The 23,024-nt window shown below is 35.1% G+C and overlaps 1 protein-coding gene across 1 annotated transcript; it reads left to right on the top strand.

Moving 5' to 3' along the window:
• Nucleotides 1-6,930: 6,930 nt before the first annotated feature.
• LOC141718786 (protein indeterminate-domain 13-like) lies at nt 6,931-8,525 on the top strand. The gene is made up of 2 exons (XM_074521172.1): nt 6,931-7,024; nt 8,179-8,525. The coding sequence occupies exons 1-2, from the start codon at nt 6,931-6,933 to the stop codon at nt 8,523-8,525; spliced, it is 441 nt and encodes a 146-aa protein (XP_074377273.1).
• The last annotated feature ends 14,499 nt before the right edge of the window (nt 8,526-23,024 follow it).

The raw sequence follows: 23,024 nt of genomic DNA, 5'->3' as shown, positions 1-23,024 counted from the left end.
CTTCCTTGCCAAGATTCACCACTATTTTACTTCAGTCATCCAACTTTATCGTATGCACATTTGGCACTTTCATGTGTGCCACACAACCAAAAACCCGAATGTGAGCAACATTGGGCTTATCAGCACTCCAGGCTTCATACGGAGTCATGTCAGACAGAGACCTTGTGGGTAACCTGTTTAATATATATACTGAGTGGCGTATAGCTTCACCCCAAAGGTGTGAAGGCAAATTCATCTCCTTTAAAAAACTACGTGCCATGGCAACAACAGTCCGGTTTCGTCGCTCTACTACCCCATTCTGTTGAGGGGAGTATGGAGCAGTGAAATATCGTGTGATTCCCTCCTCATTACAATATTTAGTAAATCTTTTAGACATGAATTCGCCTCCCCTATCGGTTCGAAAAATCTTAATTGTTTCTCCTGATTCTTTTTCAACAAAAGTTTTGAATTTCTTAAATGCCTCAAATGTCTCATCTTTGTCTTTTAATATATATATCCACATCACTCGACTAAAATCATCAACCAAAAGTAAAAAGTACCTATTTCCTCTAGCAGTTGTTGGTGAAATTGGTCCGCAAAGATCACCATGAATAAGCTCCAGCCTTTTCTTCGAAAATCTGCTTGTCGAAGGAAAGACTTTCTTGTCTGCTTTGCGATTAAGCATCCTACACACACTTTCTTAGGCTGTATAAGTTCTGGTAACCCCACTGCCATACCCTTTGTAGACATCAAACTCATTGCTTGAAAGTTTACGTGCCCAAATCATGTATGCCATAGCCATGTTGATTCTTCCGCATTAGACATTAAACACGTTGCATGACTTGTTTCCAGGAGAATTTTATACATACGATTGCCAGACCTTTTAACTTTCATTAAAAGTCGCCTCTGATCATCATAAATCCACATGTGCTCCCCTTTTATCACAACCTCGTTACCCGATTCTGTAAGCTGACCCAGCGATATAATGTTATTGCGCAGCTCGGGGATGTAATACACATCATGAAACACTTTCTCGTTTCCATCCTTAGATTGAAAAACCACTGAACCTTTGCCTTTTATATCGACTGTGGACCCGTCACGAAACTTGACTTTGCCCGTGATTTCTTCGTTCAATTCATGGAATTTAGTACGATACCCATTCATATGTTGACTGGCTCCATTGTCCAAGTACCAGACGTTAGATTCCATATTTTGATTACCCCCTTGACTTACCTTAGGCACCATGTTCCTTTCGTTTAGCAACAACTCCTTTGGTTCCTCCTTAGAACATTCTGTAAACAACAATGCAGGTTCATCGTCTTGGGCGAAGCTCAGATTTGCTTCCTGTTTAAATGTGTCTTTGTCCTTGTTTTCTCGATCACGTCGTGGTTTTCTACATTCACGTTCGAAATGACCATAGAACCCACAGTTGAAATATTTGATGTTACGTCTATCACGACCTCCACGTCCTCCATCTTGATTATAATAGTTACCACCACCTTGATGTCTTGACGTCTCAGTTCCTTCTTTTCTATATTTCTCGGCCCAGTCTTCTTTGGTCATAAGTAGTTGCCCTTCTCCAACCCCGCGTTTCTTCCATTCATCTTCAGTTAATAACAGTTGTTTGCTTAGGTGCTCGGTTGATCATTTTAGACGTTCTTCATGGGCCTTAAGGGACCCAATTGTTTCTTCAATAGTCATGACTTCAAGATCTCCAAATTGTTCAATTGTCGATGTAATTTGGAGAAATTTTGGAGGCATGGCTCTCAACAGTTTCTTAACCACATACAACTCAACCATGTCCTCTCCCAACTCACGTATCTTAGTAACCAGGGCATTCAACCTCATAAAAAAATCATCTAATGCCTCAACATCTTTCATCTACAGAGCTTCAAACTCTGCCTTCATTGTCTGCACCTTAGCTTGTTTAACCCGATCTGCACCCAGACACATTGTTTTGAGTGCTTCCCAAGTCCTTTTAGCTGTCGTCTTCTCTGCAACAGTGAGCAACATATCATCTGGAATACTTTAATATATTACTGCTAAAGCCAGTTTATCTTTCTTCTCTTCTACAGCAGCTTTAGGGTCCTTCGGTACAATAGCTTCCCAAACACCATGTGCTTCCATAAAGACTTTCATCTTTAATGACCACGCAGTGTAGTTACTTTTTGTCAACATCGGGTAGTTCAGTCCCAATGTACTCTCCTTGCTTTTGTTCGTCTCCATAGCCATTACTCTGGGCATATACTTTGGCATACACCTTACTCAGGCTCTGATACCACGTATAGAACACAAAATAGATATACACACATGACACAATACACAGAACAAATATTGCAAAGGGAAAAGTTTTCTTACTAAACTTGAAAAACTTACAGAGAATAGAAAAGAACTGCTACTATTTCTAACGTTGCTACTGCAACTTAAACTCCTAAGAATTAGCTACTACTCCCACTAATCCACTAACTCTCCTAACAAACTAGAACTACTCAGAAGACTAAGTCACAACTCCTACAATCCAGGAAGCTGACTATTATTCAAACTAACATGCTATGATTAAATTCCAACATATTTCACAATTTACGGCTATACTTTGTTATCAATTGCAAATTTTAATAAAATGCTGGTAGAATGTTGGTTGGTCATGAAGTAAATATCAACGTTTTGGGGATCCATAAATGAATGTTGAGAGTGAGTATCGTAATAGGCTTACCATGGATTTTCTTGGCTTGGGAACTGGGATGAACAACATGAGTGGAGGTGGAGGGGGGATGATGATCACAGTGGTAATAAGACGACCAACTCATGGGACAGGGAAGCTACCATATCAGCTGAGGCCAGGCCTTTCATTCACCACTGTAGCCCTGGGTTTTCAAGCCATCCATGCTTCAAGGCAGGCTCCTATGTCCCTCTCTATCTCAATGTTTATACACTCTGTGTTGTTTTTTTAGCAATATGTATGATATGTGTTTGCATGACTGTATAATTCTGTATAAAGTAAGGTCTATGTAGCCAATAGCCAAAAAATATGGCAGATTATTTTACCATACATATACCAACTTTCACATATAAAAAGGTGCTTAGTGTTGTTATTTTCATGTTTAAATATATATCTACTAACAGATTTGATGTACATTAGGGCCAAGGGGGTAGATTATGAAATAATCACCTCTCCTTTTGAATTACTTTTTATCATACTAAAAAATTATTTGTATACATTGTAAGTAGCTATTCTACCATTAGGAGAATGCACAATTTTATAAAACAAAAAATAATTGCATTAGTATTTATTTTTCATGTGCAAGCAAATATACTTAGTATTTTGTACAAATATTTGCTCTATATATGTTTAAAGTGGCAACTATTAGCTTTTTGTGCACGAGATCTTAGCTAATTGGTGATCAAGGCAGGTGTATGGAGTTGATTTCCATGACCTTAATTAGAACGAGAACATCCAAGAACTAATCAAACTAATCATTAATCTTCTATCAAATAAAGGTGTTTTGAGATATTTTTGTTTTTTTTATTATGCTATGCTTTGAAATAAAAAGCTGTAGGTTATAAATCAAAGGCTAATTTTATAACTTTATAATTTTGTTTTGAAATTTGCATTCCTGCTTTGAAAGTTGCTTTGAATCTTTATTAGTTTTCAACATTATATATATATATGCATTTGCTCAAATGAGAACCCTAATTATAATGAGATATGAGATCTAATCTCAGCCCTACATTTTATAATATTTTTTATTTTTCTTTTAATCCCTATCACATATTTCCTTTTCCCACCCAACTCTTTTCTTATGGGTTCTCTCGACACCGACCCCACCCACTTACCCAACCACTGCACTCTCTCCAACCTCACTACTCGATGCCACCACCGCCACTCTACCACTCCTGACTGGAATGTTCACTCCCCCCCCCTCTCTCTCCTCTCCCACAACGAATTAAATACACACACCACCACACTTTCCGTTTGAGCTCAGTTCATTCCCCGTTAGATCTGCTTTTATTGATTCATCCACTATTAATTTCACCGATCAGAGCTTCTCCTCGAATATTGGCTCTACAATTGCTTCAATCTGTATAGTTTGAAATCCGTTGCTCAATATCATATGTAATTTTCATAAAATTCTGGTGATTCTTCCGATATGGGGGGGTTAGTGGATGGTGGTCGTTCTGGTGGTGATTATGACATGGTGGATTTAATTGTGGTGTTTATAATTAATATGATGATTTTTGCTATAATAGTGGTGATCAGAGTTGATGAATTGAGCTTGTGGTGGATCTGGTGGGTATAGGTAGTGGCCGGTTGTGGTGATTTGTTTATTCCGGAGGTGATTTTTTGTTTATCGGTTGTGAGTTGCGGTAATTTTTTATTTTTTGATGGTGATTTCTAGTTTTTCGGTGGTGATTTTTGATTTGACGGTGGTGATTTTATGTTTGACGGTGGTGATTTTCTGTTGGTCGCCGGAGGTGGTGGAGCCAGAAATGGTGGTTGCTAGTTGTAGGAGGTGGTGATGGGTGGTAAGTAGAAAGAAGAAGATGGAGTAGATGGTTGGAGAAGATGATGATATTTAAAATGAATGGTCTAGATTAAAAAATAATTTAAATTTTTATGGTTGAGATTAGATCTCATATTTCACCAAAAAAAAGTTCTCATATATATAGGAAGTTGCTCAAATGAGAACCCCAATTAAAATGAGATTTGAGATCTAATCTCAGCCATACATTTTTATCCCTAAATATAATTACAACCATACATTTTAATTTTACAATTCATCTTTTTCATCCACCTCTCTGCCCAATACACCCACTAACCACCCACAATCACTACCCATCACCATCACGTACCAGCCGCTGCTCCGACCGCCATCATTCCCTCCCCACATATCAGATTCCCTCCCTCCCTCCCTCCCTCTCTCGCTCTCTCTCTCTCTCTCTCTCTCTCTCTCTCTCTTTCTCTCTCTCTCTCTCCCTCCCTCCCTCCCTCCATCTACATCGTCATTATTCGTCGCTTTTTTGGCCAAACAATCGTGCGTCTCCATACCGACCGGAGTGTCGTCGTTTTTATGATGATTTAGTCAAAATTTGTTCCTTCGTCATTTGAATGGTTGTCACCGGAGGTGGTGGTGGTTGATGGGTGGTAGAATTTGATAGAAGATGGAAGAATATAAAAATTTATAAATATTAAATATTAAATTAACGGCTAGAGATGAATATGTTTTATTTGAATGAGTGGATATGATTAGATCTCATATCTCACAATACTAGAGTTCTCATTGGAGTAAAACCCTATATATATATATTGTTTTTAAAGTTACATTTTTGCTTTGAAATTTAGAATTAAGCCACTTTCGTTATTAAATTTACACTAAACACTTGTAAAATTAAACTCATGTACACACTTAACTTGAATAAAGTTTCATTAAAAAAGTTATTTTTTCCATATAAAATTTTGGTTGTATATTAAATTCTTAATATTCCATATCTAAATTATTTAATTGCATATTTGAACTTCATAAGTAATATTTCACATCATCTCTTTAAGTTTGTAAGACAATTTTAGGATAGTGCTCATGAAATAGACAACTTGTTCATGTTTGTAATACCAGGGTACAATTGATATATTGATAATATATGAAATAGACAACTTGTTTACGTGGATAGTTAACGTACAATCGAGAACATATTTCATAAAATGGATAACCCTTGTTAAATAGGGTTGATATGTAAAATCAAATTATGACCCCGCATAAAAATATTTCATACCCTAGCAACCTTTTTTTGGCTTCACATATATAATATTATGTCACTTTAATTAATTGCTTTCTATGTTTTAAGTATAAAATTATAAATAGTGATAATTTTTTTTTTATTTTTTTATCTTTTAACTCATACCCAAATGACATTTAAGTATTTTTTTTCTCTAAAATTAGTTTGTAAATTTATCGTAACAATACAATGTATTATGTGAGAAAATTCAAACTTTTTTAGAATATAATGTAGAACCTTTTACTTTACCAAAGTCACAAAATTCACAATATAATATAAATTTGTCAAAGGAATCACATTGTATTGGCTAGTATGCACGCGGATTAAGGTGGCAAGCATTGGCTAGTATGCACAGGGGATCGAGGTGGCAAAATATCCTATACAATGGTGGCTCGAGGCAAAAATACCATAAATGACAAGTCCTCCTAGAAATAAACTGACTGGTTTTTCAAAAGTTCCGACATCGACACTCCTCCCTGATCTTGCTGCGAATTATAAAACTCGACATGTCGAGGCATAAGATTTTCTAGCCAAGCTTCGACGGATCCGTTGTGCCGGATTGTATTTTTTTAATGTGGTCCAGGATATGATGAAAAATGCAAGAGTAAATTCATATACATCTCATATGGTACCCACAAAAGAGCAAAGTAAATGCTTGCCTGAGTCGCGGTTCAAATACAACAAAATCTAGAAGCTAGTGCCATGGCGTTTTACAAAAAGTATGACGTAGAGAACCAAGAGGTAAAATCTTAAAAGTTCTCAATTTAGATTTAGTAGTGTTATTTTAAACATTTTAACATCATATATATATTAGGCTATAAGAAAGGTTCAAGAAAGTGGCGATGAAGACATCAAATCCAACCCTGGGACCAAACTCTTTGTGCTAACGAATGAGGGTATCGAAAAAATTGAACTTTGAGGGACACATTTTTTGTTATATACATGAATGATCAAAAGAAAAATATTAAAAAATATAGGCATAAAATAAAATTTAGGGGCCCAATTTTTAATTTTTTTTGAAAAGATCACTTAAAAAATAAGATATTTTTAGTACTTAGTTGAACCGACATAAATATTATTGATATATTACTTTTTATCATTCTTTCAATTTATTATCCCACCAAAAAAAATCGCTTGGAGCTTTAAATATGGATGACACCACCATCATGGATGTCGACTATGGATGACACCACCGTCAGCGGCAATGAGGACGGAGATGAAGAGGATGCCGAGCTTTGCGAAGATGAGGAGAGTGGCGCAAAAAGAAACAGTGGTGCGAAGAGCGTTATTCAATTTTATTTAGTTTTTGGTTTAACAATGCTTTGACCTATTATTTAAATTTTCATGTATACATTTAGTTGTATGTGTGCTTCGAACATTTATCTATTAATTTGATTGCTTGCTTAATGGAGTACAATAAGCAAATGTAGTTACTTTAACAATTGGTTGGTTCATGTATATCGTTTTTATTATTTTTTGTTGTTGTTGACATTAATGTTAGTTGGTTATAATTGTGGTGTGTTTGGAGTTGATATTATACGTGTCTGCATAGGAGGAATGTCAATTGTAGAACCCAAAAAAGTTATTCTAGTGCCAATACCGGCTTATTTGCAGAAATAACAATCAAAATTAATCATTTGTGGGTATGAAAAACCGACTGAATTAATAACATATCGAGTGGATTCATACAAAAAATGACCGTCTCCTTATGAACAGTAGGTATAAGTTGGTTGTTTTTGAGTTTAACACTAAAAAAATGTTAACACGATATCAACCAATTCAGGAGCTCATAGACATTTTTCTTGTAATATTCAATTGTTAAGGATATAAAATGACCGAATTATTGATCGATAATTCAGTTGGATTTAATTGACGTATAAGGACATGTGTTACTGGACTCATGTTTTTAATCTAGAATGACGGATTTGGCGTTTAGCCTGTTTCTTTTAGTTGGAGTTATCATGATATATATATAATCTATTTATATAATAAATGTCATGAAATAAAAAAATACAATATAGAAAGACAAGGAGACCAGTCCCTCACCATGCATATATGGCCAAAAGGTAAGTGTAATGTCCAACATCCACACTACCTTCCTCTTTATCGCTTCGTTGCACCTAAATTTTCATTAAATGTGACTTTTTTGAGATATTTTCTAAATATATTTACTTATAAAAGAAATGGTTTGTAAATTCATGTGTACCCCCAACCTTCAATAATTTGCAAAACAAATATATAAGAAATAATTATCTAATATGGGGGTTCCACGGTTGAAAAACTGTCAGTTTATATATATTTTTTCTTTTACCGTTACCTGAAAATTTCAAAGGGATGAGTCAGACATATATGATTTTTGAATTGTTTTTCGATTGTTTAATTTGTTCATTTGATGGTTTGGGATATGTGTATATATGTAAATGACAGGTCCTGATGCAGAGTTTGTAGCATTTTCCCCGCATAGTCTAATGGCAACAAATCGATTTTGGTGTGAGGTGTACAATAGAGGTTTTCAAAGGGAGCAGAACTTGCAGTTCCACAGAAGAGGACATAATTGGCCTCGGAAGCTGAAGCAAAAGACAAACGATGAATTCAAGAAAACGGTTTACATTTTCCCTGAAGTTGGTTGTGTTCATCATGATCCCTCAAGAGCACTTGGAGATCTGACTACTATCAAGAAGCATTTCTCCGGAAAACATAGTGGCAAAAAAAAATTCGGCTGTGATAAATGTAAGAAGAAGTTTGCTGTGCTCGGTGACTGGTGTTGGTTTTAAAGTGAAAGTGCAGAAACAATACAGTTTAATTATCTGCAATGGAAAACTTCTCTTCTCTTTTATTGCATAAAGAAATGATTACATATATAACTATTGAGAACTAGAAACCTACAAACCAGGAGAACATTCCCTGGTTTTTCTGTCCATCATCAACTACACTCCTAAACACACTCAACTTCCTAAAGACCAGTTCCTAATCCAACGTACACTTAGCTGTTGGTTTATTCAAACACAAAACAAATAAAACACATATATGTTTAGATTAAAATAAATCCCAACATACTCCCCCTTAATCTAAACATCTTCAAGTTTCCTGACTCCAAGCAGACTTCGCATCTTTTCGAATTTTGCTGCAGCCAATGCCTTGGTCAGAATATCGGCCCTTTGCTCATTCGTGTTAATAGGCTTAATAATAACCAAACCCTGCTCAACACAATTACGAATGAAATGGTATCTCAGATCAATATGTTTGCTCCTTCCGTGGAAAACAGGATTGCGTGCCAAGTCTACAGCAGATCTATTGTCGATGTACAACACAACTGGACCTGTTTTGACATCAGTAATGTGACTAAGGACTCGTTGCAACCACACGGCTTGACATGCTGCAGCAGTGGCTGCCATAAACTCCGCCTCACAAGACGACAGAGCAACACACCTTTGCTTTTGTGAGACCCAAGTGATCAAATTTTCATCCAAGTAAAATGCCATACCACCCGTGCTCTTCCTATCGTCCAAGCTTCCAGCTAGATCATTATCTGAGAATCCTGACAGAATATAATTCCCTCGCCCTTTTGTATAAACCAGCCTGTATGTCAGAGTTCCCTTTACATAACGACAAATACGTTTTACTGCATTTAGGTGTAATTCCGTGGGTCGTTCCATATACCGACTAACCATTCCCACAGCATACGCTATGTCTGATCGTGTATGGACTAAGTAGCGTAAACCACCCACTATACTCTTGTAATAGGTTGAGTTTACTGGACTACCTGTTTCGTCTGCATACAACTGCAACTTGTGCTCCATCGGATACTTAACAGAGTTACAGTCTCCCATTCCTGCTCGTTCCAGTACTTTCATGGCATAACTCGATTGCTTAATCTCGATGAAATCAGGACCTTGAAAGACCTCCAGTCCCAGATAATAAGACAACTTGCCTAGGTCAGACATGTCGAATTCACGACTCATCTCCCCCTTGAATTTGACAATATCTGACAATTTTGAGCCCGTAATGATCAAGTCATCCACATAAACACCAACAAGCAAACAGTCTTGACCAGTACGTTTAGTGTAAACGGCATGCTCAAATGGGCACTTTGTAAAACCCAAATGCATTAAACACTGATTTAATCTAGAGTACCATGCCCTAGGTGCTTGACGTAAACCGTAAAGAGCTTTCAGAAGGCGATACACCTGATGCTCGGAACCTTGCTTCACATAACCTTTGGGTTGAGAGACATAAACTTCGTCTAAGAGTACACCATTTAGAAAAGCAGATTTAACATCGAGATGGTGAACTTCCCAAGCGTTTTTAGCTGCTAATGCCAATAATAACCGAACGGTTTCCAATCGAGTGACCGGGGCAAACACTTCATCAAAATCGACTCCTTGTTTCTGAACATAACCCTTTGCTACCAACCGAGCTTTATGCTTTGTCACTTCCCCATTTTGATCCTTCTTTAATTTAAAAATCCACTTCAGATCGATTGCTTTATGTCCCGCTGGTATGTTGGTGAGTTTCCAGGTGTTATTTTTTTCAAGGGAACTGATTTCCTTGTCCATGGCATCCTTCCACACATGTTCCTTGACTGCTTGTTCAAAACAAACGGGTTCATCAATTCCCATCAACAGAAGTTCTTCCTCGAGCTCGATGGCAGTCGTGGTACTGTAAATATCACGGAGGGGATGAAATCGTCGTGGCATTGTGCTGTCATCATATGTATCTCTTATATCTGCATTATCTCTCATACTAGTTTCTTGGACTGGTGTGGCTTGCGTTGGTGGCTCAGTCATAGCAGTTTCTAAGGGCTCGTCTCCTGTTTCTGCTGCAAAACCATCCAGGACGAATGTCTGAGTTGTTGCAGTCATGTCTGATGCCCAGTCCCAACTGTCATACTCATTGAAAACTACATCTCGACTGATATGCACACTCCGTGAGACGGGATCATAAAGACGGTATGCCTTGGTGCCAGGCTCGCGACCAAGGTGAATCACTAATTTACTTCTAGCATCAAGTTTCATTGTGTGGGTAGTGGGAATCTTCATATAAGCAGTACATCCAAAAACTTTCAGATTCTCGACACTTGGTTTTCGATTGTACCATGCCTCATGTGGGGTGATGGTAGACATTGAACGTGTGGGTAATTTATTCAGAATATGGACTGCATGACGCACCGCTTCTCCCCAATAATACGATGGCATCTTTCGTTCAGACAAGAGACTCCTGGCCATGGCCACCACTGTTCGATTACGGCGCTCTACAACACCATTTTGTTGAGGTGTATAGGGCGCCGTATAGTGCCTGGTTATACCCTGTCCTTCACAAAAATTCTGAAATTTTCTCGAGCAAAATTCCCCTCCTCGATCAGTTCTCAAGACTTTTATGCTCCGTGTTGTCCCATTTTCAACTGCTAGTTTGAACGTTTTGAATTTACTTAAGGCCTCATCTTTTGTTTTAAGCATATATACCCACATCATCCTTGTAAAGTCATCAACAACTAACATAAAATAGCGATTACCCGCTGGTGTAGCAGGAGTAATAGGGCCGCATAGATCCATATGAATCAATTCTAAAGCACTTAAAGCAGAAAAATCAGATTTTGAGGGAAAAGACTTACGCGTCTGCTTCGACATAATGCAGCCATGACAATGTTCCTCTGGTTTTCTGATAACGGGCATCCCATATGCCATTCGATTCTTTGACATTAATTGCATGGCATGAAAATTTACGTGTCCGAGCCGTTGATGCCACAACCATGCTTCTTTTGCATCCTTTGTCAATAAACACTGCTGCTGTGCCTCTTCAATGTGAATTTTGTATAATCGATTTCCAGATCGCTTAACCTGCATCAACATTCTCCCACAAGTATCATAGACCCACAAATTTTCACCGTCTATAACCACTCTATTTCCTTCTTCTGAAAGTTGTCCAAGGCTTATGATGTTACTCTGAAGTGTGGGAATAAAGTATACCCCCTGTAAAATTCTTGTTTCACCATTCTTGCACACAATTCGAATTGACCCCTTTCCTTCAATTTTCACCAATGATCCATCTCCAAATTTCACCTCGCCTTTCACCGTTCTGTCCAAATTTTCGAATTTTTCTCTATGTCCTGTCATGTGATTGCTAGCCCCGTTGTCGAGGTACCATGTGTTTTCCTCCACCTCTTTACTGTGGGTTACGCCCTTCTCCTCAGTGAAAGCTAGTATGCTGTTATCACACATAGCCATGAGCAATGCAGGCTCATTGTCATTTGTCTGAGTCAGGTTTACCTCTCCCCTTTGCTGTCTTGATCTCACTGGTTTATGGCATTCTGCTGCGAAATGTCTGTAGCCACCACAGTTAAAGCACTTCACTTGGCTTCTATCTCGCACAATGCGATTATCTCGCACACGATAGTCCCTTCCACCTCCTGAAGAACTACCTTTACCAGACCGATTCAGCCATTCTTCTCTCGTCAACAAGAGCTTCTTGTCACCATTCTCTTTCTTCTGCCATTCCTCCTCAGTTAACATTAGAACATGTCCCTCGCCACTGTCTGTTGAACCTTGTAATCGTTCTTCATGAGCCCGAAGCGATCCAACCACCTCTTCTACTGACATAGAATCCAAGTTCCCAAATTGTTCAATGGCTGAAGCAATTTGCAGGAACTTGGTTGGAACAGCTCTCAATAGTTTCTTCACTACTTGTCCTTCACCAATTTGTTCTCCCAATGCCCGGATGTTCATTACCAGCCCATTGAGTCTCATGCAGAAATCCTCTATTTGCTCAGATTCTTTCATCTTTGTTGCCTCAAACTCCGATCTGAGGGTCTGTGCTTTTGCTTGCTTCACCTTATCCGACCCCTGGTATAAAGTTTTGATCGCCTCCCAGGCTTGTTTAGATGTCTTTTTCTCTGCAAGTGCCAAGAGTACGTCATCTGGAATTCCCTGATAGATTAGAGCCATTGCCCGTTTGTCCATCTTCTCCTCAGGTGCAGCCTTAGGATCTTTAGGTTCAATTGCATCCCACACCCCATATGCTTGCATAAATACTTTCATCTTTTGAGCCCACACAGTGTGATTTGATTTTGTCAGCATTGGACAGCTTAGACTGAAAGAACTCTCTTTGCTTTTACTCGTCTCCATCTCTCAAATTTCTCGTATGATCTTTGCTCTGATACCAGATGTTGGTTTTAAAGTGAAAGTGCAGAAACAATACAGTTTAATTATCTGCAATGGAAAACTTCTCTTCTCTTTTATTGCATAAACAAAACGATTACATATATAACTATTGAGAACTAGAAACCTACAAACCAGGAGAACATTCCCTGGTTTTTCTGTCCATCATGAACTACACTCCTAAACACACTCAACTTCCTAAAGACCAGTTCCTTATCCAACGTACACTTAGCTTATGTTGGGATTTATTTTAATCTAAACATATATGTATTTTATTTGTTTTGTGTTTGAATAAACCAACAACTGGAAGGCTCATAATAAGATCTGTGCTACAAAGGAGTATATTTGGTTTATCTTTTAGTTGTGCTCTAGATGTAATTAACCGAGTTTGTGCTTGAAATTGTGAATTGATCTAGAATTATTTTTATGGAATCTCTTTCTCAATATAATATGTGTTTGGAAATTGAATACGAAAAGAGTTTGAAAAATTCTCTTAAAATACACTACAAGAAAGTAAGCCTAAATTCAAGTGCATAAATTCAACCTACCTAAATTCTACCGATTTCGCTTGTTTCCTTGGGCAAGGCTAAATAATGCGACCGGATTTTTTGTGCGGTTGAATTGTTTGTGGGAATTTTCCTGTCAACTGAATTTTTTAGCGCTCCTAAATTCCACCGCTAGCGGTCGAATTTAGCCTTACCAAAATGGCGGGCTATTTGGGACCAAAAAAAATTTCCTTTAGCGATTTTATTTTTATTTCTTATGAGTTGAAATAAGCCCTACAAAAAATTATTATCTTAGCGAGGTTATTATATTCTCGATATCATTGTGAGTAGTGTTACTTGCCCAAAATTGTGTACAAAAATTTGCACAAAATGACATGACAATTGATTTGTGATATTTTAATTGGGGCTCTTGATGTGAATACATGTGCCATTCCAGTTAAAACCAAACACATATCATTTTGTACACAATTTTGTATATAATTTTATGCACCAAACATTTTCCTATTATTATTCCTTTTATCTTAGACTCCATTTCTTTTCTTCTTTACAACATATTAATTATAATTTCGTACTCTAAGACTTGAAATTAAACCAGAATTAGAAACAGTGCACATTTGACCATAAAGAGCTTATTTTAAATATAGTTTTCTTCATGTATTTATACCTACAAAAATTTTTTTTCAAGTATGTATCTTAATTAATATTTACTTATACAAAGAATGTTATTTAAAGATTAAATAATGACTTATAGCAGGCCTGAAAGTTTTACCCATCATCGTTCAATTTGTGAGGCTCTTAATGAAAAGATGGCAAGGCACACAACAAATTGCACCCCCTACAGCTGCATGGCTTCTGGCATTGTCGCCAATGCTAGTAACACTAGCTCCACGAGCCTGGGCCCTGCTGGAGGTTTACTAATCCCATGGAGCCATGAGCAACACTTAACTCCCCTGCTTGGACAAGGGGCCTCAAGCCCTTATTCGTTTCCGAGTTTGCTATCAAGCCCATGGGTTGGATCTGCTTTTAGTAGCTATGGGGGAGCTTTGGGAGATGGAACGAGTGGTGGTGGTGGGAGAGTGGGTGGAAGTATCTTACAACAGTATGGAGGTGGCATGGAGCCTTTAAGTGATCAGATGAATGTTGCATATGGAGGAATGATGTAGGATGTGAACAATGCGCTGATGGAATGTTGATTGGTGAGGTGAATAACAATGTTTTGGTGGAGCAGCAGATGAAAGTTCAGAGTGAGTATGGTGATATTCTTAGCAGGGATTTTCTTGGCATGGGAAATGGGATGAACAACTTGAGTGGAGGTGAAGATCAGAATAGTGGTAATGGAATGCTTTAGGTCATCAGGACTCTCTTCCCTTCCCTATCTCATTTTAAATTGTATTTTACTTGCTTTGCCATTTATGACGTTAATATAATTACTATATGGAGTTAATTTCCATGACCTTAGAACTTGAATATCCAATAAATAATCAAACTAACCATTAATTTTCTATCAAATAATGTTGTTTTGGTATATTTTTGTTCTTTTTTTTATTATACTCTACTTTGAAGTGAAAAATGTTGTTTTAAATCAAAGGCTAGTTTTATATTTTTTTAGTTCTCAACTTTATATATACATTTTGTTTTAAAAGTTGAATTTATGCTTTGAAATTTAGAATTAAGTTACTTTTCTTATTAGATTTATACTAAATACTTGTACAATCCAGAACATATACACACTTAACTTGAATAAAATTTAATTAAAAAACTTAATTTTTACATATGAAATTTTGATTATATAATAAATTCCTAATATTCCAATGTCTAAATTGTTTAATTAAATATTTGAACATAGTAAGTAATATTTCAGGTCTCTTTAAATATTTCAAGTCTCTTTAAGTTTGTAAATTTGTTATTCAATAGACAACTTGTTAAAATTTGTAAATTCTAGAGTACCATTAATATGGGACAACTTATTTACATACATAATTCTAGGGTACAATTGATAAAATGTTAGATAGAGGCCATGTGTAGAACCAAATTATCACCCTCCATAAAAGTATTTTGTGTCATAACAACCTTTTTCTTTGACTTGTCATATATAATTATAAATTACTTTAATTAATTGTTTTCTATGTTTTATAGAAACTATATGAAATGAATTAAACTACTTATTTTCATATGAAGAAATTAGGATAGAGGACAACCTTTGTTTTGTGTAGTAATTTAAATATTTTAAATGATATAAAGAAATTAGGATAGAGGACAACCTTTATTTTGTGTAGTAATTTAAATATTTTAAATGCTCATTTGCATTCATATCCTGTTAATTTAAAGATATAGTACTTAAATTTTGTCATTTTCTCTTTTATCTCCTTTACCATCTTTTTGAATTTCAAATTGGTTTTATGTAATCTCTGCTGCAACAAACCTTATTCACATTATATTTTTATGCTAAAGTGGTTACAAACGGTTCAAATATGATAGAAAAATTTAGTCATTTTTTTGAAAATTAAGTTAATATTTTGGTTAGAAGTAGAGACTTAGTAACAAATTCCTATGTTAATTTCAACAACATAATTAATTACAAGAAACATGGTCCCAATTGTGATTTCATATAACTAATAATTATCTAAAATTAAAAAAAAGACTTTCATCAAATTAATAACAAAAGTAAATTATACAGAATGATTAATAATTGACTTAAATTAACCGGGTCCTAAGTTTAAATTTGATTTTGCACTCTACTTATTTTTCCAATCTAAATATACAATAGTAGCATAAATTCAAGTTTAATGTGACATTTTATAACAATCAAAAGTTAAAAATATCATAGCATATAAGAATATTCTTTTCATCACCAACTTATATATCACTTTTTAACTTTCCTACATTTAGAAATGCAACATCCATGGAAAATATAAACATTTTTCTCCTCAATTTTTTTAGTTCTGCAAAATACACAAACTTGGCTTGATAATTACTGATTTAATTTAGTTGCTTTTTTTTCTACAATTTTTGTATTTAAATAAAATGATTTAATAGATAATTTGGTTTAGTGTATAACATTTATTTTTCATGTGCAATCAAGTGTATTTAATATTTTGTAACAAATATATGCCGGAGAAAATAATAATAATAGTGTTTGGTATATTTTTGTTTTAATTTTTATTATGTTCTACTTTGAAATGAATGACCCTTAATTTTTGATAGTTAATTTTGAGTCAGTGGCCAGTTTTATAATATGCTCATTTAGAATCTTTATAGTTTTTAACTATATAGTACATATTTTGTTTTGATTTGGTAGTTTCATTTCTGCTTTGAAATTTATAATTAGTGTAAAATTTTACATCTATTTAAATTTGGTAATTTGTTACATATAGTAATTTACCTGCAGGGCTCATGAAATAGTTTACTTGTTTTTACATAACTGTAGGCTATATGGACAAGGGCATTAAAGTAGGGTTAACATTGATAACCAAATCACCGCATAAGCATTCAGCTGCCCTAACAATCTTTTCTTTGAGGTGATATCATTATATTCATTTAACTCAAATATACAACCTTAACTCAAATATTATAACTCTAACTCAAAATATATACATTTCTGACTCAAATGTTACAACTTTAACTAAAATTTATTTCCTAATATTTAAACACCTACACCTTTAAATCTACAACCCTAACTCAAATATTATGATTAAACAAAATATCAAACTTTAGACTAATCAAAGTATAAAAAGTACTCCCTCCATCTCATATTATGAGTCTTCTTTGATTTGTGCCGGTCAAATTGACCTCAAATTTATTAATAATTTATAATTGTACAAAATAAAAAAATTACATCACCGGAAAGTAGATTTAATCTACTTTAATATATAATTTTTAGTTTTTTGAAATAATATACGAGTAATGTTTAATCGTTAGTCAAAAGTTGTAAATTTGACTTCTATAAAAGAAAAAGTGACACATAATATGAGATGGACCGAGTATATTACACAAACCCACAACCCTATATTGCTGCTAGATAAACTATCAACTGTTAAGGTTTAATAAAGTGTAAAAGTGAACTAAACAAACAAAATATTTACTATATCAATTCTAAAATAATAGTTAATTTAACTTAATATATATTTTTTTTCAAATAAAAAATATGTAAAAAAAACCAGACACCTAAACAAACAAAATCTTAACTATATAATTGTTTCAAGAGAAAATTGAATTTTGCATCCCTTAAATTTGTCCAAAAATCAATTTTGTATACCTACTTTTAAATATTGCAGTTTGCATCCCTTTCTTTGAAATCCCATTCAAATTGCACCCTTTTTGCCATATTTTGTCAAATTTTTAGCCCAAATTCTTGTCTTCAATAACATAGTTAATCTATTCTTGAAAAGGAAATATGATATATATTGTAGGAGACAACAATTATGACTAAATAATTTGGTAAAAATGCTGCATGTTGAATCGGATTTCAAAGTAGGGGATGTGAACTGTAATTTGTATAATTTAATTTAATTTCTACAATTTTAGAATAAAAACAATAATATATATTTAAAAATAAATGTTACTATATTTGAATATAGTAAAATCGCAAAAAAATTTAGAAAAGTTAGTATTTTTGATAATTTCTGATGTTACAATTACCTCAACTTTAAATTGACATAAAACTTGTGATGTGCACTTTTTAGGGCAACAGGCACACTCGTATAAAAAAACAAAAACAATATGCACCTTTCTTTTTCTTTAAATTTAGTTAAAAACACTTTCACTTTTTTTTGGGTAACATGCCCAGTGTTTTGTATACAAAATACTTAACATCTTGGCCAACTTAAAATAAATATTAAAAATGTCATGATGATATTTTTGGGTCAAGAAGTATTCTCGACTACCCAAGGTTCCGAGGCAAGGATGTGGACCGGGAGCCGCCGTGGTTTCTCGAGAGGGAGCGGCCTTGGTCTCTCTCGAGACAGACATGAGATATCAATTATTACATATAAGAGTATTCTAAAGAGTTCTATTCATTTAGCTTATACTTGAAAACTTGTATATTATGACATATACTCTAATTAAAAATGAAAAAAAATGATACATAAACTTGTAGGCCAATGATCCTTTGATAAACGACTTTCTCCTTGAATTACTCAGTACAAGTGCTTTCGAGAATAGTGCTCGGGTGACTCATATTATTGAATATGTTAGCAAAGTCAAGACAATTATAAAAAGAGATAAGGATATGAATCTATTTTTGACTTATTAACATTCTTAAATTTGTATGCAACCCATGCTATAAGCTGTGACTTAAGCGTGACTATATATACTACAAGTAACATGGCCTTTATCGGCCAAAAGTAATTCAATAAAAATAAGCCGATATTACCAACTAGAAATTGTAGTCATTTTTTTGGTTTATGAATCGTAAAAATAGTTGCTTTTAGTCATAATCTACCAGACTTATTTTTACTGCAATTCGTGTAACCCTTATGCCATTGCTTACATTATTAATGCGAATCATCCAAACATGTTCATATCACTTACAAGCCACAACACAAAAATATTAAACTAAATCAAATCATAAACAATAAAACATACTATCAAACTATTAGACTATTAATAACCCACATAATACATAATGATATATATTTACAGATTAAACCTTAATTCCAACAATTTAAATTCCCATCATAAACAATAATAAAATTAACAAAAGTTTAGAACAAACTAGCGACCTAAGCGCCACCGCCGTTGCCTACTACATCCTCACTGTCTCCCTCCACGTCTTTGTTGTCGCCCTCTATATCCTCCCTATCCTCCTCGCAGCTCCTGCTGTTATTTTTGCCACAGCCTTGTCGTGCCATCTCTAACGCCTATGTCCATAAGTTAGAAACTTTGTAAATAACTAAAATAGCTAAAATTTGTAATACAAAAATATGTAAATATTATAAAAAATATCTGAAATGATAAGTGTATAATTTATTTATTTGTCTTCCGCCTCATAACCGAGGTTCATATTGTCCAACCAAAGAGGTGGCCCGCAGCCGCTACCTTTAGGGTGCACACTGGGTAAATCCCACAAGCTCACGCAATAGCCTGCAAATCACGTGAACCAAGATAAACTACACTTAAGCGTTAGACTCTGGTTCATGAGGCATAATCATTAATTTTCGTCCCGTGGGATTCGAACTTGTAACCAAGAGGATAATTATCCCCCTTTAACCAACTGAGCCAACCTTGCCGGGGCATTTGAGAAGGCTTCAACACTACCAGAGGGGCATTTGGGACCTCATTCCCAGCTGCAAATGTGGCCAAAGGGGCGTGCATAATCCAAAACATTACCATTACCTTTCACCACCTTCCTGTTTACTACCTTCCTGAATACAATTAATATGGTGAAAGAAAATGCTTTTAAATATTTTTTTAAAATTAATTGTGGCTAGAATTAACCCTGGAAGGTACCTGAGTCAAGTGACCATGGTTAAAATGTTATTATAAATTTGAGAGAGGATACAAATAGATCACATACATCCCAGGCTTTGAGTATTCTTCTACTACAAATCAATTTTAGTTTCAAGAAACACCTAGAGAAATGGCTTCATCTGCAACTTTATCTGTTATGGCTTCTTCTGCCTTACCAAGTGCTGCTGAGAGAAAACAGCAAAAACGTCGAGGAATTAATTCAAGTAAGATATTATATATACAGAGATATACGTGAGGTGTGAGTATTTTGGTCTTAATTTATCTTTGTGTCTTCAAGGATATATATTTCAATAAATCTAATGTCCGGGTCAGAATGTTTGTGACATGGTTTTTTAATCTGTTTATCTGACGTCTCTATATATGTGTATGTATGTGACAGGCCCAGATGCTGAAATTGTCGCACTCTCACCCAAAACTCTGTTGGCGACAGATAGGTTTTCGTGTGATGTGTGTGGGAAGGGTTTTCCAAGGGAGCAGAACTTGCAGCTCCATAGAAGGAGACACAATTTGCCAGGGAAGCTCAAACAAAAGACAAGCCATGAAATCCGGAAAAAGGTTTTCATTTGCCCTGAAATGGGTTGTGTCCATCACGATCCATCAAGGGCCCTTGGAGATATTACCGGAATCAAGAAACACTTTTCTAGAAAACATTGCGAAAAGAAATTTAGCTGCCATAAATGTAACAAGAAGTATGCCGTAGACTCTGACTTGAAGGCCCATAATAAGATTTGTGGTACTAAAAAATATAAATGTGAATGTGGAACTACCTTTCCCAGGTGATGGTCATACCACAAGTCTCTCTTTTAATTCTAATTGATTACATAAATAGTTTTCTGTTTTCGTGTTAGTTGTGATGTATCCAATTAATTAGCATTGGAGTTTGTGCTTAGCACTGCAATTTAATAGTGGAAGTGATTTCGTAAAGTTCTTTTTTCCGGTATCTCTTGATATAATCTCTGTGTTTGGAAATTGCAGAAAAATTGTTTTAATATGAACAAATTATAATTTTCTATCTATAATTAACTAAAGGTTAAATAATTACTTGCTGCAGGCGTGAGAGTTTTACCTACCATCGTTCCATGTGTGATGCTGCTTGTATTTCCGCAAATGCTAGTAACCCTGGCTCCATGTACCTGGGCCCAGCTGCAGATTCACAAATTCCAGGGAGCCATCAGCTACTCTTGACTCCGCGGCTAGGACAAGGGGCCTCAAATCCAAATTCGTTTACTAGTTTGCTATCAGGACAATCCATTGGATCTGCTTTTAATAGCTATGGGAGAGCTCTGGGAGATAGAATGAGCAGTGTTGGAGTATATGGAGGTGGTCGCACCTTGGAAGAAATGTACAAGAATTGGAATGTGGGTGGTGGGAGTTATGGAAGTGGTGGAGGATATGGCGGTGGCATGGAACCTTTAATTGATCAGATGAATGCTCCACGTGGAGGAATGATGTCCGATGTGAAAAATGCTGGTGGAATGTTGGTTGGTCCGGAAGTAAATAACAATGTTTTGGGGGATCCACAGATGAATGTTGAGAGTGAGTATCGTAATAGGCTTACCAGGGATTTTCTTGGCTTGGGAACTGGGATGAACAGCGTGAGTGGAGGTGGAATGGGGGGTGATGATCACAGTGGTAATGGGACGACCAACTCGTGGGACAGGGAAGCTACCACATCAGCTGAGGCCAGGCCTTTCATTCATCACCGTAGCCCTGGGTTTTCAAGCCATCCATGCTTCAGGTCAGGCCCCTGTCTCCCTTTCTATCTCAATGCTTATATGCTCTGTGCTGTTTTTATAGCAATATGTACGCTATGTTGCATGACCGTATAAATCTACATAAAATAAGGTCTATGTAGCCAAAAGGGGAAAAATATGGCACATTATTTTACCATACATATACCAACTTTCACATTTTTTTTTTGAAAAAGAAGGAGCTAGTGTTATTATTTTCATGTTTAAATATATATCCACTAACACATTAGTAAATTGCTGCTGAGAAAAATAGTCACCTCTCTTTTTAATTACTTTTTATCATAATAAAAAATTATTACTATATATTGTAAGTAGCTAGTCCAGGGTAATGTGAATGTAAAATTTTATAGAACAAAAAAATAATTGCATTACTATTTATTTTCCATGTGCAATCAAATATACTTAGTATTTTGTACAAATATTTGCTCTATATATGTTTAAAGTGGCTAACTATTAGCTTTTTGTGCAGGAGATCTTAGCTAGTTGGTGATCAAGGCAGGTGTACGGAGTTGATTTCCCTGACAGAACATCGATAAACTTATCAAGCTAATCATTAATCTTCTATCAAATAATGGTGTTTTTGGATATTTTCTTCTTCTTTATTTCTAATATTCTCTAATTTGAAATGAAAAATGGTTAGTTTAAATCAAAGGCTAATTTTATATTTTTTTTCATTTTGTTCACAAAGTTGCATTTATGCTTTGAAAGTTGATTTGAATCTTTATTGATCTCAACTTTATATATAAACTTTGTTTTGAAAGTTGCATTTATGCTTTGAAATTTAACAATTAAGCCTCTTTCCTTATTAAATTTACAATAAACACTTGTACAATTAAGAACATATATATACACACTTAACTTAAATAAATTTCATTTAAAAGTTATTTTTAACATATAAATTTTGGTTGTATATTAAATTCATAATATTCCACGTCTAGTTTGTTTAATTACATATTTTTTTTGACAAACAAAATAGAATGTATTCAATAAAATACGGGAACATAGTCCGAACAAACCTCCAATTGATAATAATGGGAAATAAATAAACTAACTAAACAAATAGTCGTCTTATTTTCACATTGCTTAACAAATAAAATAATATTTTTTGAAATAAAAAGATTAGAATAACTTTCCCACCAATTCAGCGAACACAACGTTAAGATAACCTTCACATTAATGGCCCAATATTCAGAATTTTTAGTTACATCAACTAAAATCGGAGGAAAAAATACCCCAAACTATTAATAATCTTTAGTTGTGAAAAATTAAGCAGTTGAGATATTCACCGTCTCAGTTTAGATGCAAGAAATCCAGATCCTAAAAACCATATAAATTGTTTCTAACGGAACCACTGCAAAAGACACAAATACTTTAAACAAAATATACTCACACCC

This window comes from Apium graveolens, chromosome 1 (assembly GCF_009905375.1).
Source record: "Apium graveolens cultivar Ventura chromosome 1, ASM990537v1, whole genome shotgun sequence".
NCBI classification, from domain to species: domain Eukaryota; kingdom Viridiplantae; phylum Streptophyta; class Magnoliopsida; order Apiales; family Apiaceae; genus Apium; species Apium graveolens.
The sequence above is the reverse complement of the archived record's forward strand: the minus strand, read 5'-3'. Positions and strand labels throughout refer to the sequence as shown.

What these genes read in the sequence shown, in the direction of transcription:
- LOC141718786 (XM_074521172.1), top strand. Translation starts at nt 6,931, where the DNA reads ATGGATGACACCACCGTCAGCGGCAATGAGGACGGAGATGAAGAGGAT. An exon ending in TGGCGCAAAAAGAAACAGTG is followed by an intron (nt 7,025 to 8,178) that starts GTGCGAAGAGCG and finishes TGTAAATGACAG; the next exon opens with GTCCTGATGCAGAGTTTGTA.